This window comes from Hemitrygon akajei, chromosome 22, assembly GCF_048418815.1.
Source record: "Hemitrygon akajei chromosome 22, sHemAka1.3, whole genome shotgun sequence".
NCBI classification, from domain to species: domain Eukaryota; kingdom Metazoa; phylum Chordata; class Chondrichthyes; order Myliobatiformes; family Dasyatidae; genus Hemitrygon; species Hemitrygon akajei.
In genome coordinates, this window is record NC_133145.1 from 8,756,389 (window position 1) to 8,771,723 (window position 15,335).

Here is a 15,335-nt window from a genome sequence, read left to right on the forward strand (position 1 = left end):
TATGCAGGAATGTGCGAAGTTTAAACAAGCTTTGTTGGAATTTTTTTTACAAGGGTTTTAACTCATTCCTTGGCTACCCAGTTTGACTGAGAATCTCATTAAAGATAGATTCTTCAAATGGTTTTGTTTGAATGCTGAAGCATAAAGATTTTTTAAATTTGAAAGCTAACTGCTTAGCCTGTTTTTTCATGAAGATATAAGATTAAATGTTTAATGTCTTTCTATATGAATAATTGTATCTTTTACTTTTGGTAAACATTTGTAACTAACTTCCTTTTGTATTTTTTTTAATACTGTGTTTTTGATATACGAGAATTGAATTTCTTGTTTGGATATTGTTTAGTCTAGGTTGGAATATAAACAACCTTGAAACTAATTGGAGCGATCAGCAGATTTTTTTTTGGGGGGGGGGGTTGTCCATAGTTGTAGATGCCGGCTTTCTATTGGTTGGTTTTCTTTCTTTGGGAAGTGAGTGGGAGGATGGTTTTTTTCTCTCAGAAGCTGCTTTCAAATTTTTTTTAGCCAACTGGTTGCTTGGTTACCATTTCTCAAGGTTTATGGATTGGTTTTACCTTACATTTTAACCCTTCCTTTAAATAATATTAAAAATGGACCAAACTATTAATTTACTAAGTTTTAACATGAAAGGGTTAAATCACCGTTACACGTAATAAGATTTTTTGCTTATATTAGGAAATTTAAGGTCCCTATTATTTTTTACACAAGAAACTCACATACGCAAATGTGATAATCTATGTTTTTTAGCTGTTGGAATGGACTTTGTTTTCATTCGTCTTTTCAGGTCAAATCTAGAGGAGTTTCAATTCTTATATATAATACACTTTCCTTTGTCCAACATAAAGTAGTATCTGTTATTAATGCACGTTTTATTAGTTTCAGGAAAACTAGATAATAAATTAATAGTATTTGCCAATGTGTATGCCCCAAATGTAGATGATCCTGGATTCTTTGAGTGTTTTTTTTTCGTTTTTAGCAGATCTGAGTCTTTATTCTTTGGTGATGGGAGGAGATTTTAACTGCTGGCTAGACCCAATTTTGGACCGATCATCTTCTAAACCGATACCTCTTAATAAATCAGCTTTGTTTATTCAATCTCTTTTATTGAAATGTGGTATTGTTGATGTTTGGCATTTCTTACACCCTTTAGATAGGGGGTACTCATTTTTTTCCCATGTTAATCATACATATTCCAGGATTGATTATTTTTTTATTGATAGTCAAATGATTTCATCAGTTTGTTCCTGTGAATATAAAGAGACTGCTGCTTCAGATCATGCTCCTGTATTTCTATCTTTAAATCTCCCTGGTCTTCCTCAAACAAACAGATTTTGACACTTTAATACAACCGTTATCTGATAAGGAATTTTTTAAATTTCTAGAGAGCCACGTTATTTTCTTTTTTGAAGAGAATAAAAAGCAAGAGACTTCTAATCTTATTGTATGAGATACTTTCAAGGCCTATATTAGAGGACAAATTATTTCTTGTACTGCGAGTGTAAAGAATAAAGCTAATAAAGAAAGAATTTAATTAGCCAATCAATTGAAATTAGATCAATATGTGCTATAGCTCCAGATCTTGTTTTATATAAAATGAAGTTAAAACTAAATATGATCTTCTGTTATCATATCCAATTGAAACTCAACTTCTTAAACATAAAACTCAATTTTACATTCATGGAGATAAATCAGGCAAAGTACTGGCCAACCAATTAAAAACTTCTGTAGTTAAATGACAAATTAATGAAATTTGCTAAACTGATAGTGATAGGACAACTGATCACTCTGAAGTAAATGATAACTTTAGAGAATTCTATTCTAAACTTTATAGTTCTGATTCCCCTAAAGATAATACTGTAATGAATAATTTTCCAGATCAATTAAATTTCCCTGCACTTTCTGCAGATAATTGTAAACAGATGGATCAACCCATTTCTTATGAGGAAATTGCCAAGGCTATAAATTCATTACACTCGGGGAAGGCTTCGGGTCCAGATGGATTTTCTGGAGAATTTTATAAGGCTTTTCCTTCATTAATTATACCGCAGTTACACTTAGTCTTTTTGGATTCTTTCAAATTGGGTAGCTTGCCTCAATCTTTCTATGAAGCCTCTATTTCGCTTATCCTAAAGACAAACAAGGACCCAACTGAATGCTCTTCATATAGGCCAATTTCATTACTCAATGTTGATACTAAAATTCTTTCTAAAGTTCTGGCTCATAGGATTGAAAATATTCTAGCTTCTATTATTTCTGATGATCAGACTGGATTTATTAAAAACCGACATTCCCATTTTAATATACGACGTATATTAAATGTTATTTACTCTCCCTCCCAGGAGATATCGGAATGTGTGATATCCTTAGATGCTGAGAAGGCCTTCGGTTGCATTGAATGGAATTATTTAAAACCTCAGAAAAATTTAATTTTGGACCAGATTTTATTCAATGGATTAAATTACTTTATCTATCTCCTTCTGCTCAGGTTCTAACTAATTTTCAAAATTCCAAACCATTTAAACTTCATCGCAGAACTAGACAAGGCTGTCTGTTGAGCCCTTTGTTCTTTGATCTAGCTTTAAAACCCCTTACCATTGCTTTTCGAGAATCTAATGATAGCTGTGGTATTTTAAGGAGGGGTATTACTCACAAAATTTCGCATTACGCTGATGATATATTGCTGTTTATCTCTAATGTTGAGACCTCGTTATCTTGCGTACTTTCTTTACTCTCCCGTTTTATCAAGTTTTCAAGATATAAATTGAACCTACATATGAGTGAATTATTTCTTTTAAATAATTTGTTATCAATTAATACTAATCTCCCTTTTAAAGTTGTAAGGAATCAATTTACTTATTTGGGTGTAACAGTCACTAAGAATTACAAACACCTGTTTAAAGAAAACTTTCTTACTTTATTGAATCATGAAAAAAGGATATCATTAAATTGGTCACCTCTTTCAATATCTTTGATTGGACAAATTAATTCTGTTAAAATGAATATTCTATCTAAATTTATATATCTTTTACAGGCTTTACCGTTTTTATTCCTAAATCCTTTTTTGACTCTCTTGATTCTATTTTATCCTCTTATATATGGAAAAATAAACGTCCTCGTTTAAATAAAGTTCACCTTCAAAAACCTAAAAAGTCTGGAGGTTTACCCTTACCTAATTTTAGGTTTTATTACGATATCTTACACTTTGGCTATATTATATTAATTGTGTAGACTGCCTGGTTCGGGTCTCTTTAGAAGCTAACTCTGTTAATAAATGTTCTATTATTTCTTTTCTTGGATCCTCACTTCCTTTATCTGTAAGTAAACTAACTGATAAATTAATAGTTAAACATACTCTGAGGATCTGGATACAATTTAGAAAACACTTTGGTTTATTGAGGTTTTCCTTTTCAAGTCCCATTTATTCTAATTTTTTTAAACCTTCCAAGACTGATCTAGTTTTTAAAGAATGGGACAGGTTGGGTATTAAATGTTTTTGGGATCTGTTTGTTGGAGGAAACCTTTTTTCATTTGAGCAATTGTCAAAAAGCTAAAAAAGCTAAATATAGCTTACGCAAAACTCACTTCTTTAGATATTTACAAATCAGTGTCTTTTTAAGATCTCAATTATGCACACTTCCAATAAGCTGAGATAAGAACTTACTAGATGTAATTTTTAGTTTGACACCTTTTCCTAATGGTTCAATATCTAATATTTATGGTATGTTACTGGAGACGAGGAATGTTCCTTTAGATTAAATTAAGAATCTCTGGGAACAAGATTTACAGACATCAATATCTGAGGAAACTTGGAATGAAATTTTTAAATTGGTCAATACTTCATCGCTATGTACTCGTCATTTCCTCATACAATTTAAGGTGGTACATAGAGCTCATATGACTAAGGATAAGATATCTCGTTTTTATTCGGATGTATCTCCCGACTGTGACAGATGTAATAATGGAGAAGCTTCATTAATTCAAATGTTTTGGACTTGTCCGAATCTTGAAAAATATTGGAAGGAAGTTTTTCAAACTTTTTCCTTACTTTTTAAAGTCAATTTTAAGCCTAACCCTCTGATGGCCATATTTGGTATTGTTGCAGGACAAGATATTAAGCTGAAGGCATCCGATTTACATAGTTTGGCCTTCAGCTCTCATAGCTAGGAGGACGCTTTTGTTTAAATGGGAAGTATTTTCCTCCTACTCATGCTCAATGGCTATGCGACGTTATGTCATGTTTAGATTTAGAGAAGATTTGTTATTCAATTTCTGAATCTCATCAAGACTTTCAAACATTGTGGGGACCTTTTCTGAAATATTTTCAAAACCTTCAATTTGTTGTTTAAACTCAGATATTGGCTATTATTAATTTTTATTATATGAGAAGGTATTTTATCTTCTTTTCTCCTTAATGAACAGCTTCGGTCTTGGTAGGGGTTAGATTGTTTTTTTTGGTAATAAATTAGTATTGTTCAATATAACTATTGATTAACTTACATGAATACAGGGTAATGAGATTGTTATTATGAACAGATATAATGTAATTGATAGTTTTTTAAAATCTTTTTTGACCTTTTACGTGCACTTCCTTGTACTCTGTATTCTTCTACGTAGAAACTAATAAAAATATTGGAAAGAATCAAATTCGTGGACCTCCTCTACACTACCAACAAAGCAAGTATACCTTTCCTCAGGTAAGGAGACCATAACTGCACACAGTGCTCCAAATGTGGCCCACTAATACCCTGTACAATTGCTGTAAAACCTCCCTGCTCTTTGAATTCAATCCCTCCAGCAATGAAGGCCAACATTCCATTTGACTTCTTGATAAACTGCTGCATCTGTAAATCAACCTTTTGCAATTCATGCAGAAGTACTCCCAAGTCCCTCCGCACAACAGCATGCTGCAACCCTTTACCACTTAAATAATAATCTAATCTTCTATTTTTCCTTCCAAAGTGGATGACCTGACACCAACATTATACACCAACAACATTGCCAAACCCTTGCTTACTCACATAACCTATCTATCTCCCTCTACCTCCTCTGCACAATTTGCTTTTCCACTCAATTTAGTGTAATCAGAAAACATACACAAGTTGATCCCCTCTTCCAAATTCCAAAGAGCTGGCTAATTGACCATTGCAAATTGTCCCTGGTGTGTAGATAAGGGAGAGAACCTGAAAGCAATTGAGCAGAATGTGGGGAGATTAAAATGGGTGTCTGATGGTGTTTGATGGTCAGTGCTGACTCCGTGGGTTAAAAGGCCCATTTCTGTGCTAAATAAGCCTATGAATCCCCAAAAATGGTCGACTGACAATTCAGGTAACAAAGATACTTCTCATTTTCCAACTGGCCTTGAGACTGAAGGCTTTGAGGTATCAAGTGGCCAGTGACAAAGGGCACAGAGGTGTAGTTACTACAAGCAGCAAGTCAGTGTGATGACATCTCCTGTGGTTGAAGGATAAACGGGAATTTACAATAGGACTATAACACAAGGGAATCTATCTCCAGTCACTTGGTGTTTAGAGTTCAAATGAACTTATTCAGTCTGTACTCCATCAACATATAATTCTGTAATTCAGTTTTCTTTTGCCTTTTATAATTATGTAGTGCACTGTACTGCTTCCACAAAGTTAACAATTTCACAGCATATGCCGGTGATATTAAACCTGATTCTGATTCTCATAGCTGAATTGGTGTTAATTTTAGATGGACAGCTGGAATGATATCTGCTCCTGTGCATGTATGTATGTACACACACACACACACACACACACACACACACACACACACACACACACACACACACACACACACACACACACACACACACACACACACACACACACACACACACACACCCTCCCCCCCCCCCCCCCCCAAATACAAACCATGTTTCAATGGTTCAAAAATATGAATATTTTGGAATATTCAGATAGTTGTAACATTATGAATACTGGCCATTCAACAGCACAAACCTGTTCTGCACAATATACACAGTGAATGGTATAGATTTAGTGAGCACTTACTATCTCAAACTGTGTGTAGCATGTGGTGCAACTTCTGACACACCATTGTATCAACCACTGCTGCTAGTTGGGTGAGGGAGGTTTGGTTAGAGATCATTCTTGTGAGTTGCCTGGGTAAACAGAACCCACGAGTGCCACAAACATGGAATTCACTGACCTCTCCTCTCCGTGCTCTTCAGTCTGCGTTTCATTGCTCTCCGCAGGCACTCCTTCACTTGCGATGAGAGCTCGGCGGCAGCCCGGCTGGCACGGGCCAGCTTGAAATCAAAGTCGGACTTGAACTGTGGGACGTCGGGGACCTGTGAAACATTGCTGAAGCAGAGGGAGTCCTGGCAAGAAACAGAAGAAAAAGAGCTTATATTTCCATTTGAATAATAACAATGAATTTAAAATTTAATCATTGATCTACCACAGCAACTATGTTGTATACGGAAAGATTCCACAAAAAGCTATGAAATAATAATTAAGTAATTTGTTTCTTGGGGTTAGTTAAGTGGCTGTCATCATTCATCCTTTTCACCTTTATCTCTATCTTTCAACAGTGCTGAAGGACCCTTTACATCCGACTGGGAGGGGATAAGGAGTCTTTGATTCATGTTTCACTCAAACTATGAAAGCCTTGACAATGCTACACTTCCTCAGTACAACACCAGACCATCACACTGCATGTGAGTTCGAGGTCTGGGGAGAGACTCAATGAGTTACACCAACTGAGCTGCAGCCACAAATGAGGTGTCACAATTTTCACAACTTGTACAATAGTCCAGGGTGTGCAATGGGTTGTCACTCTGTTGTATGTTCTCAGCCCAATGGTCCCTTCAGACCTCCTAGCTCTTTCCATCTGTTATTTGGAATGGAAACAAAGGAATGACCCTAGCTATTTCAACAGAGGTCTCAGTACACAAGGATTGCTTCCCAAAGCAAGCAGAAATCACTAGTTTGGGGTACCACACTAGGGCGACACATAGGGCATTTGTGGGGCACTGAATTACAAAAGGGCATTATAACATTATCACAAATATGAATAAGACTGACAATAAGAAAGAATCTGAGGAAGCAGCAAAGGATGACAGAAAAATGGAGATTATAAAATGAAGATAAAATGGCAAGAAGGGAATTTGAAGATTGTAAGATTGTAGCAAAAACTAGGATTGACTAGAAGGATCACTTGAGAAATTATAATGGAAAAGAGTGAAATGGTTGAGGCATTAAATAAACGTTTTGACAGTGACCAGCAACATTTCCATAAGGTATGGAGCCAAACCCATGTCCCTCAGCTGTTCCTAAATATCAGACATTTAGAAACTGGGCAACAGAAATTAGTAGAATCAAAGGTGCTACTCGAGATTCTTAAAAAGCTGGTTTATGGATATAGCAAATGCCACAGACATAACACAGAGATAAGCCCTGCAGAATAAAAGACAGTAAACACCATCTTTGTTGAAGCAAGGACAGAGAGAGAAAAGAGAAAAATCTGCCATTGAACTGTTACAGCATAGACTGGCTTATTCAGTCTAGGCTGGCTTCAAATAGAGTTGATCCTGTTAGTTGTGTTGCCCTCTTCCGTTATCTCAGCCTATCAAATAACTTGTTCCTTCTGACTCCCACTTGAAAGCACCAACTGATCTTATTCCACCACATTTACAGGCAGCCAATCACAAAATACAGCGTCACCAAGTAAAATAAAACTCTTGAAGCATCTGATATTGGGGCCAGCTTCACTGGAGCAAACTCAATGGGCCAAATGGCCAAATTCAGTTCCTGCGTTTTATGGACTTATCCAATCCTGTGTGCTGCAAGCAGAACAACTCCAGCTTCTTCAGCTAAATCTCATAGCTGAACCCCCCCCCCCCCCCCACCCCAGTAAGTGACAATCTGCAACCTCTGACAGCTTCCCTGAACACTCTCCCTGAAGTAAACTGACCAGGCTTGGACACAGTTCCCCACTTGTGGACCAACCTAGTGTTACATGCAGATCAACACCACTTGGAAATTGGTTATAAACACAAGAAAGTCTGCAGATAATGGAATTACAAAGTAACACCTGCAAAATGCTGGAGGAACTTAGCAGGCCAGGTAGCCTCTACGGAAATGAATAAACAGTTAATGTTTCAGACAGAGACCCTTCTAAATGAACAATGAGTCTCAGCCCAAAGCATCAATTGTTTAATCTTTTCCATAGACGCTGCCTGCCCTGCTGAGTTGCTCCAGCATTTTGTGTGCGTTGCAAATGATGTTTTGGGCCAAGACCCTTTTTATTTTGGAAAGTGGCCACATGCACCAAGGTACAGTGGAAAACTTTTCTTTTGTATGTCATCCAGAAAGACCAGTTCATCACATCAGTACATCAAGGTAGTACAAAGGGAAAAACAATAACAGAATGCAGAATAAAATGTTACAGATGTAGAGAAAGTGCAGTGAAGGCAGACTATAGGGTACAAGGCTAAAACGACGTAGTTTGTGAGCTCGAGTCCATTCTATCATACAAGAAGTCTGTTCATTAGTATCACAGTGAGACAGAAATATCCTTGAACCTGGTGGCTCATAATTTCATGCTTTTTCACTCTCCTCCTGATGGAAGGGGGAAGAAGAGAGAATGTCCAGGTTGGGTGGGGTCTTGGATTAGGTTGGCTGCTTTCCTGAGGAAGCAAACCATTCGGGTCCATGGAGGGAGGCTGGTTTCTGTGATATGCTGAGCTCCTTTCCTACTCTATGGATGTCTATAAATCCCAGATTCCCATTTGCTTTACAGTTGTTACTTCGTCAAAAGCACCTCTCATTCTCTCAATCAAATTGCATCACTTCACCGGACACATAGGGCTATGTGTAATTACCCTAGGTAATTTCTAAAGTAAGTACATGCTCGGCTCAGCATTGTGAGCCAAACGGTCTGTATTGTGCCGTAGGTTTTCTATGTTTCTATGTTCTATGTACATCTCTACTGAAATTTGATTAATGATCTGCCCACAAGACAAGCCCGTCTGTGTCATCTGACAATCCTCTTCACTGTTAACTATACTTCCAGGCTTTTCAATTTTGCAAACTGGAGTATTTTACCCCACGCACCGATTAATGAAAAACCAAATGAAAAATATTGTAGTCCCAACTCTGACCCTGGGGGTTGTCTCAAGGACCAATATACCAGAAAAGACAACAAAAGCAATATGGTGTGCATGGTCACCTGTGGAGGTGCAACATGAACTATGTCAGACAGACAGGACGTAAACTCTCAACTCATTATGGGTACACAAACTGGCAGTATGGAGACATGATCCACTGTTGCTGATCTCGGTACATGAAGACCAAGGAGGACACTACCGTAACTCGGACACCATGGAGGGTCCGGCATAGGCAAACACGAAGAAGGTACAAGAACTTTTTGAAGCGTGGTTCTCTTCTGATAACTTTGAAAACAAACATATTGAAATAGATGCCATCTACAAACCCCTAGAAGTCAAAGAAATGCCAGCCAATGGAATTCAAAGGTCAACTGCCGGGGTAACTAATCACGAGCAAGCGAACGGGGGGCTATATAATGAAAACACCAACAACTACGGACTAAGGATGTCATCTCAACTAGTGATAAAACGTCTGCAAGCTCAGCGAAAACCACACCAAACAAAAAGTATCATTGGATCCGGGAATCACCTGGGGAGGTCAGTGGAAGAGATCAAGGATCAGCCAGGCACTGGCTCAATTGCAGAGCAGTCTCAATGAGCCTCCCATTTCTAGATTCTCAATGTCAATTAACTGGCTTTGCTTACCATATAGCATAGCCCTTCTTGCATTGAGTGGCACGGTAGCATAATATTAACAATACTTTACAGTACAGGCGACCTGGGCTCAATTCCCAATGCTGCATGTAAAGAGTTTGTATATTTTCCACGTGATCACGTGGGTTTCCTCCGAGTGCGTCGGTTTCCTCCCACAATCCAAAGACATACGATTGCTAGGTTAATAGGTAATTGTAAATTGTCCCGTGATTAGGGTACAGTTAAATCGCAGTATTGCTGGGCGGCAAAACTCAAAGGGTCAGTAGGGCCTATTCCTCACCGTATCTCAATAAATAAATTGTGATTTAAAAGACCAAATTGTTAAATACACTAAAAATATTCTAAAATTACACCACAGTGAATGAAGACAGAAACACAAAAGACTGCAGATGTTGGGATCTGGAGCAAAAAACAAGAAGCTGGGGGAAGTCAGGTCAGGCTGAATTTATTGGAGGGAGATGAACAGTTGAGATGCTCATTACCTGCATGAAAGATAAATGGGGTGGCCCAGCCCTCTTTATATTGGCTATCTCTCCTCTTATCCTTCTGTCCACCTGCAAGGTCTCAACCCGAAATGACAACTGTCCATACACCTCTACAGATGCAGCCTGACCGCTGAGTTCTTCCAGCACCTTGTTTGTGCTGCAAAAAATTAAATTTGAAACTGTGAGTTTTCTGATGAACTAATAATCTTACCTGCACCAACTTGAAGTTATCACTCTTGTTGGCCAAGATTTCCAGCTGGAGTTTCTTCTCTCGGAGCTCCATACACTTCTGTTCTAGTTGGGTCCTGGTGGCTTTGGCCTCCGTCAAGGCTGCCTGTTGCTCCCTCCCAATTATCTCAATCACCACTCTCAGGGCCTCATCAAGGGATTCTGTCATCGCAGAGAAATGGTTGGTGATCTCCAGTTCCACTTTCTGAGAGGTTCTCTGAAGAGAGACAAGAGAATTTTCGGTTGAGGAAAGGGACAGAGGAAAGCAGCAGGACTGGAAGTCTGGGCTGAGTACAGGGTGATGGTGGGAAACTTTGTCACATGGTGCGAGCAGAATCATCTGCAGCTTAATGTGAAAAAGCCTATGGAGCTGGTGGTGGACCTGAGGAGGGCTAAGGCACCGGTGACCCCTGTTTCCATCCAAGGGGTCAGTGTGGACATGGTGGAGGATTACAAATACCTGGGAATACAAATGGACAATAAACTGGACTGGTCAAAGAACACTGAGGCTGTCTACCAGAAGGGTCAGAGCCATCTCTATTTCCTGAGGAGACTGAGGTCCTTTAACATCTGCCGGACGATGCTGAGGATGTTCTACGAGGCTGTGGTGGCCAGTGCTATCATGTTTGCTGTTGTGTGCTGGGGCAGCAGGCTGAGGGTAGCAGGCACCAACAGAATCAACAAACTCATTCGTAAGGCCAGTGATGTTGTGGGGGTGGAACTGGACTCTCTGACGGTGGTGTCTGAAAAGAGGATGCTGTCCAAGTTGCATGCCATCTTGGACAATGTCTCCCATCCACTCCATAATGTACTGGTTAGGCACAGCAGTACATTCAGCCAGAGACTCATTCCACCGAGATGTAACACTGAGCATCATAGGAAGTCATTCCTACCTGTGGCCATCAAACTTTACAACTCCTCCCTTAAACACCCTGTGCCAATAGGCTGGTCCTGGACTTATTTCCACTTGGCATGATTAAATTATTTAATTATTTATGGTTTTATATTGCTATATTTCTTCACTATTCTTGGTTGGTGCCGCTGTAACAAAACCCAAATTCCCTCAGGATCAATAAAGTATGTCTGTCTGTCTGTCCGTCTACTCACATTTCAGATGTTATATACAGCTCATCTACTAACTTCATGAGAGGATAACCCTCTTGGTGACTTCCATCATCTCTGATCTTTTAAATCTTTTTCCTTCGGGAGAGGGAATCACAAACCGGAAGGTATAGGTTTAAAGTGAGAGGGGAAGATTTAAAAGAGACCTGAGGGGAAACTTCTTCACATATAAAGTGGTGCATATAGGGAACAAGTTGCCAGAGGAAGTCGGTGAGGCAGGTACAACAACACTTTAAAGACAGTTCGACAGGTACATGCATAGGAAAGGTTTAGACTGGGGATATGGATCAAATGCATGCAAATGGAACTAGCTGTGAAGGGCAGCTTGTTCAGCACGGCACAAAACCATAGTGGTATATACAATACAGGTGACCCAGGTACAATTCTCACTGCTGCCTATAAAGAGTTTGTACATTCTCCCCATGACTGCATGGGTTTCCTCTGGTTTCTTCTCACAATCCAAAGACCAAAAAAGAGAAAATCAGCAGATGCTGGAAATCTGAGCAACACACACAAAAAGCTGGAGGAACTCAGCAGGCCAGGCAGCATTTATGGAAAAAAGTACAGTTGATGTTTCGGCCGAAACCCTTCGGCAGGATTGGAGAAAAAAGCTGAGGAGTAGATTTGAAAGGTGGGGGGAGGGGAGAGAGAAACACCAGGCAATAGGTAAAACTTGGAGGGGAAAGGATGAAGCAAAGAGCTAGGAAGTTAATTGGTGAAAGAGACAGAAAGCTATGGAAGAAAAAAAAGGGGGAGAGGAGCACCAGAGGGAGGCAATGGGCAGGCAAGGAGATAACATGAGAGAAGGACAAAGAGATGGGAAATGGTAAAGTGGGGGGAGGGAGAGAGGCATTACTGGAAGTTAGAGAAGTCAATGTTCATACCATCAGTTTGGAGGCTACCCCACAAAATAGCAGAATATAAGGTGTTATTCCTCCAACCTAAGTGCGGCCTTATCCCGACGGTGGAGGAGGCCATGGATAGACATAACGGAATGGGAATGGGAAGTGGAATTAAAATGGGTGGCCACTGGCAACTTGTTCCATATAGGCACCACAGTTCTGGCAGACGGAGCGTAGATGCTCGGCGAAGCGGTCTCCCAATCTACGTCGGGTCTCATCGATATACAAGAGGCCATACTGGGAGCCAAATCCAAAGACCTACTGGTTGGCAGATTAATTGGTCATTAAATTGTCCCATAATTAGTCTAGGATTAAATTGCTGGACAAAGCGAATCAAAGGGCCAGAAGGGCCTATTCCACAATATATCTAAATAAACAATCATAGACAAGATGGCTGAAGGGCCTGTTTCCTGTGCTGTACTACATGCACCACTCACTCACTGTCTCCTCCAAGTGCCAGGTATGAAGGGAAAGGAGTCCGATACACATTTGCAGCTCTAGCTATTAGTGAATAAGTACTTGATGGGAGATAGAGATTCATAACTAATGCTGAATGGATGGAAGCTACTTTAGTCACAGAGCCATAGAGGCCCTTCAGCCTAACTCATCCAAACTGACTGTTTTGCCTAGTGTTTCTTTCCCATCTGCCCACCTTAGACTGAGTTCTTGAAACTTCTCCTATCCATGTTCTTATCACAATGGCTTTTAAAATGTCACTGAAGTGCCCAGCTCAACCACTGTTTCTGGCACCTCATTCCACATACCCACCTCACTTTGTCTGAAGCTGCTGTCCTATTTTCATGAAATAGCCTGGTTCTGATTACTTTCTGAGATGAACTGAAATTTTTCACTGATTACAAAAGGAGAGAGAGGGAAGCAGAGGTCAATGCCACCTGCTGACAGAGAACTGCAGGAAAGAAGGAACAGAAGGCCCTTTCAATTCCAAATGGGAATTAAGCAGCAGACCCACAAGTCAGTCCTCATTAGTGGAATTGAGGTAAAGAAGGTCAGTAGCTTTAAATTCCTTGGTATTAACTTGTCAGAAGATCTGTCCTGGTACCAGCACAAAAGTGCCATCAACAGCACCTCGATTTAGCATGTCAACAAAATTTTTGACCAACTACTATAGATGCATTATGAAGAGTTTGTTAACTAGTTGCATCACAGCCTAGTATGGTAACACCATCACCCAAGAATGGAAAAGTGGTGGAAGTAACATAGTCCATTAGAGACAAAGCCCTTCCCATCACTGAGTACATTTACATGGGAGCATTGAAACAAGAAAGCAGCATCAATCATCAAAGACCCCCAACCAGGCCATGTCTTATTGTCAATAATGCCAATGGGCAGGAGGTACAGAAGCCTTAAGTTCCACATCAACAAGTTAAGAAACAGTTATTACCCTACAACCATCAAGCTCCTAAACCAGAGTGGATAACAGCATTTACCACTACTCTAAACTTCTATTACCTACAAACCTATGATATACAGATGCACTTTCAAGCACTTTATACAACTCATGTTCTCTCCATTTTTATTGCAAAGTTTGCCTTCTTTTGCTGTTAGCTGTTTATGTAAAGTTTTCTGTAAAATTCCATTGTTTCTTTTTTCCAGTAAATATGTTCAAGAAAATGAATCTCAAGGTAGTGCATGGTAATATATACATACCTCGATAACAAATTTACTTTGAACATCGACCCAAGGTGTCTAACTCACCACAATAGAGTCCATGTTTTGCTGAAGTGATCCAATCTCAAGCAATGTCTCCTGCAGCTGTTTTCCCATTTCCAAGTCAGTCTTCTGAAGTTCCTTCTGCAAGATGAGAAAGCAAATAGTGACAATGGAGAAGCAGGAACTGTCCTCAGTGGAGTCACAGCAGGAGACAGAGGGAGGGACTGGGACCAGAAGTCTAATCATATCTCAGTGCTTGATACAGCTCAGTACCTAACTTCATGAGAAGGCCACATTACAGATAACCTGCCCTTTCTGTCTCGAGGCTTGAAAGACATTGATCAAACATTTGGAGTACTATCAGCAATTTTGGTCCCCATATCTAAGAAAGAATATGCTGGCATTTGAGAGGGTCCAGAGGAGGTTTACAAGAATGACCCCTGACATGAAAGGGTACACATATATGAGGTGCATAGGATGGCTCTGACCCTGTACATGCTGGAGTTTAGAAAAATGAGGGAGAATCTCATTGAAACATACTGAATATTGTAAAACCTATTGTAAAGTGGATATGGAAAAGATGTTTCCATTAGATGGAGAGTCCAGGACCAGAGAGCACAGCCTCAGAATAGAAGAGATCCCTTTAGAACAGAGATGAGGAGGAGGATGGTGAATCTGTGTAATTCATTACCACAGACGTCTGTCAAGGGCAGGTCATTGGGTATATTTAAAGTGGAGGTTGATAGTAAGTGTGTCAAATGTTAAGGGTAAAAAGCAGGAGAATGAGGTTGAGAGGGAAAATATCTCAGCTGAAACTGAATAGCAGAGTAACTCAATGGGCCAAATGGCCAGATTCTGCTCCTATCTTATGGCCTTACTGTCCAACATCTAAGTGACCTTCCCCTCAGCCCTAGGTAAACCCTGCCATCAGCATCTCACCTTCTCTCAGGCAACCTACCCCCCACCCCCACGGTCAGAAACACCTGTCTCTACCATCTTACCCACCCATGTCTCACTTCCCAGATGACAGCCAGCTCACTCCTGGCAAACCAAGGGAACTCCCACCATTAAAAATATAAACTCCTGCAGATGACACCTCCCCCC

The 15,335-nt window shown here is 39.7% G+C and overlaps 1 protein-coding gene across 4 annotated transcripts in view; it reads right to left on the minus strand.

The window, feature by feature from the left end:
• The window catches only part of LOC140714953 (E3 ubiquitin/ISG15 ligase TRIM25-like), a 106,505-nt gene that overhangs the window by 89,846 nt on the left and 1,324 nt on the right, over positions 1–15,335 (minus strand). For all 4 annotated transcript variants that reach the window (XR_012096033.1, XR_012096034.1, XR_012096035.1 and 1 more), the window contains exons 2-4: positions 14,277–14,372; positions 10,520–10,753; positions 6,208–6,379 (exon numbers count right to left, since the gene is read on the minus strand). Coding sequence is in view for 1 of the 4 variants with exons in the window: in XM_073026646.1 (XP_072882747.1) it covers positions 6,208–6,379; positions 10,520–10,753; positions 14,277–14,372 (502 nt within the window). In the remaining 3 variants the exon portion in view is untranslated. The remainder of the gene's footprint in view (positions 1–6,207; positions 6,380–10,519; positions 10,754–14,276; positions 14,373–15,335) is intronic.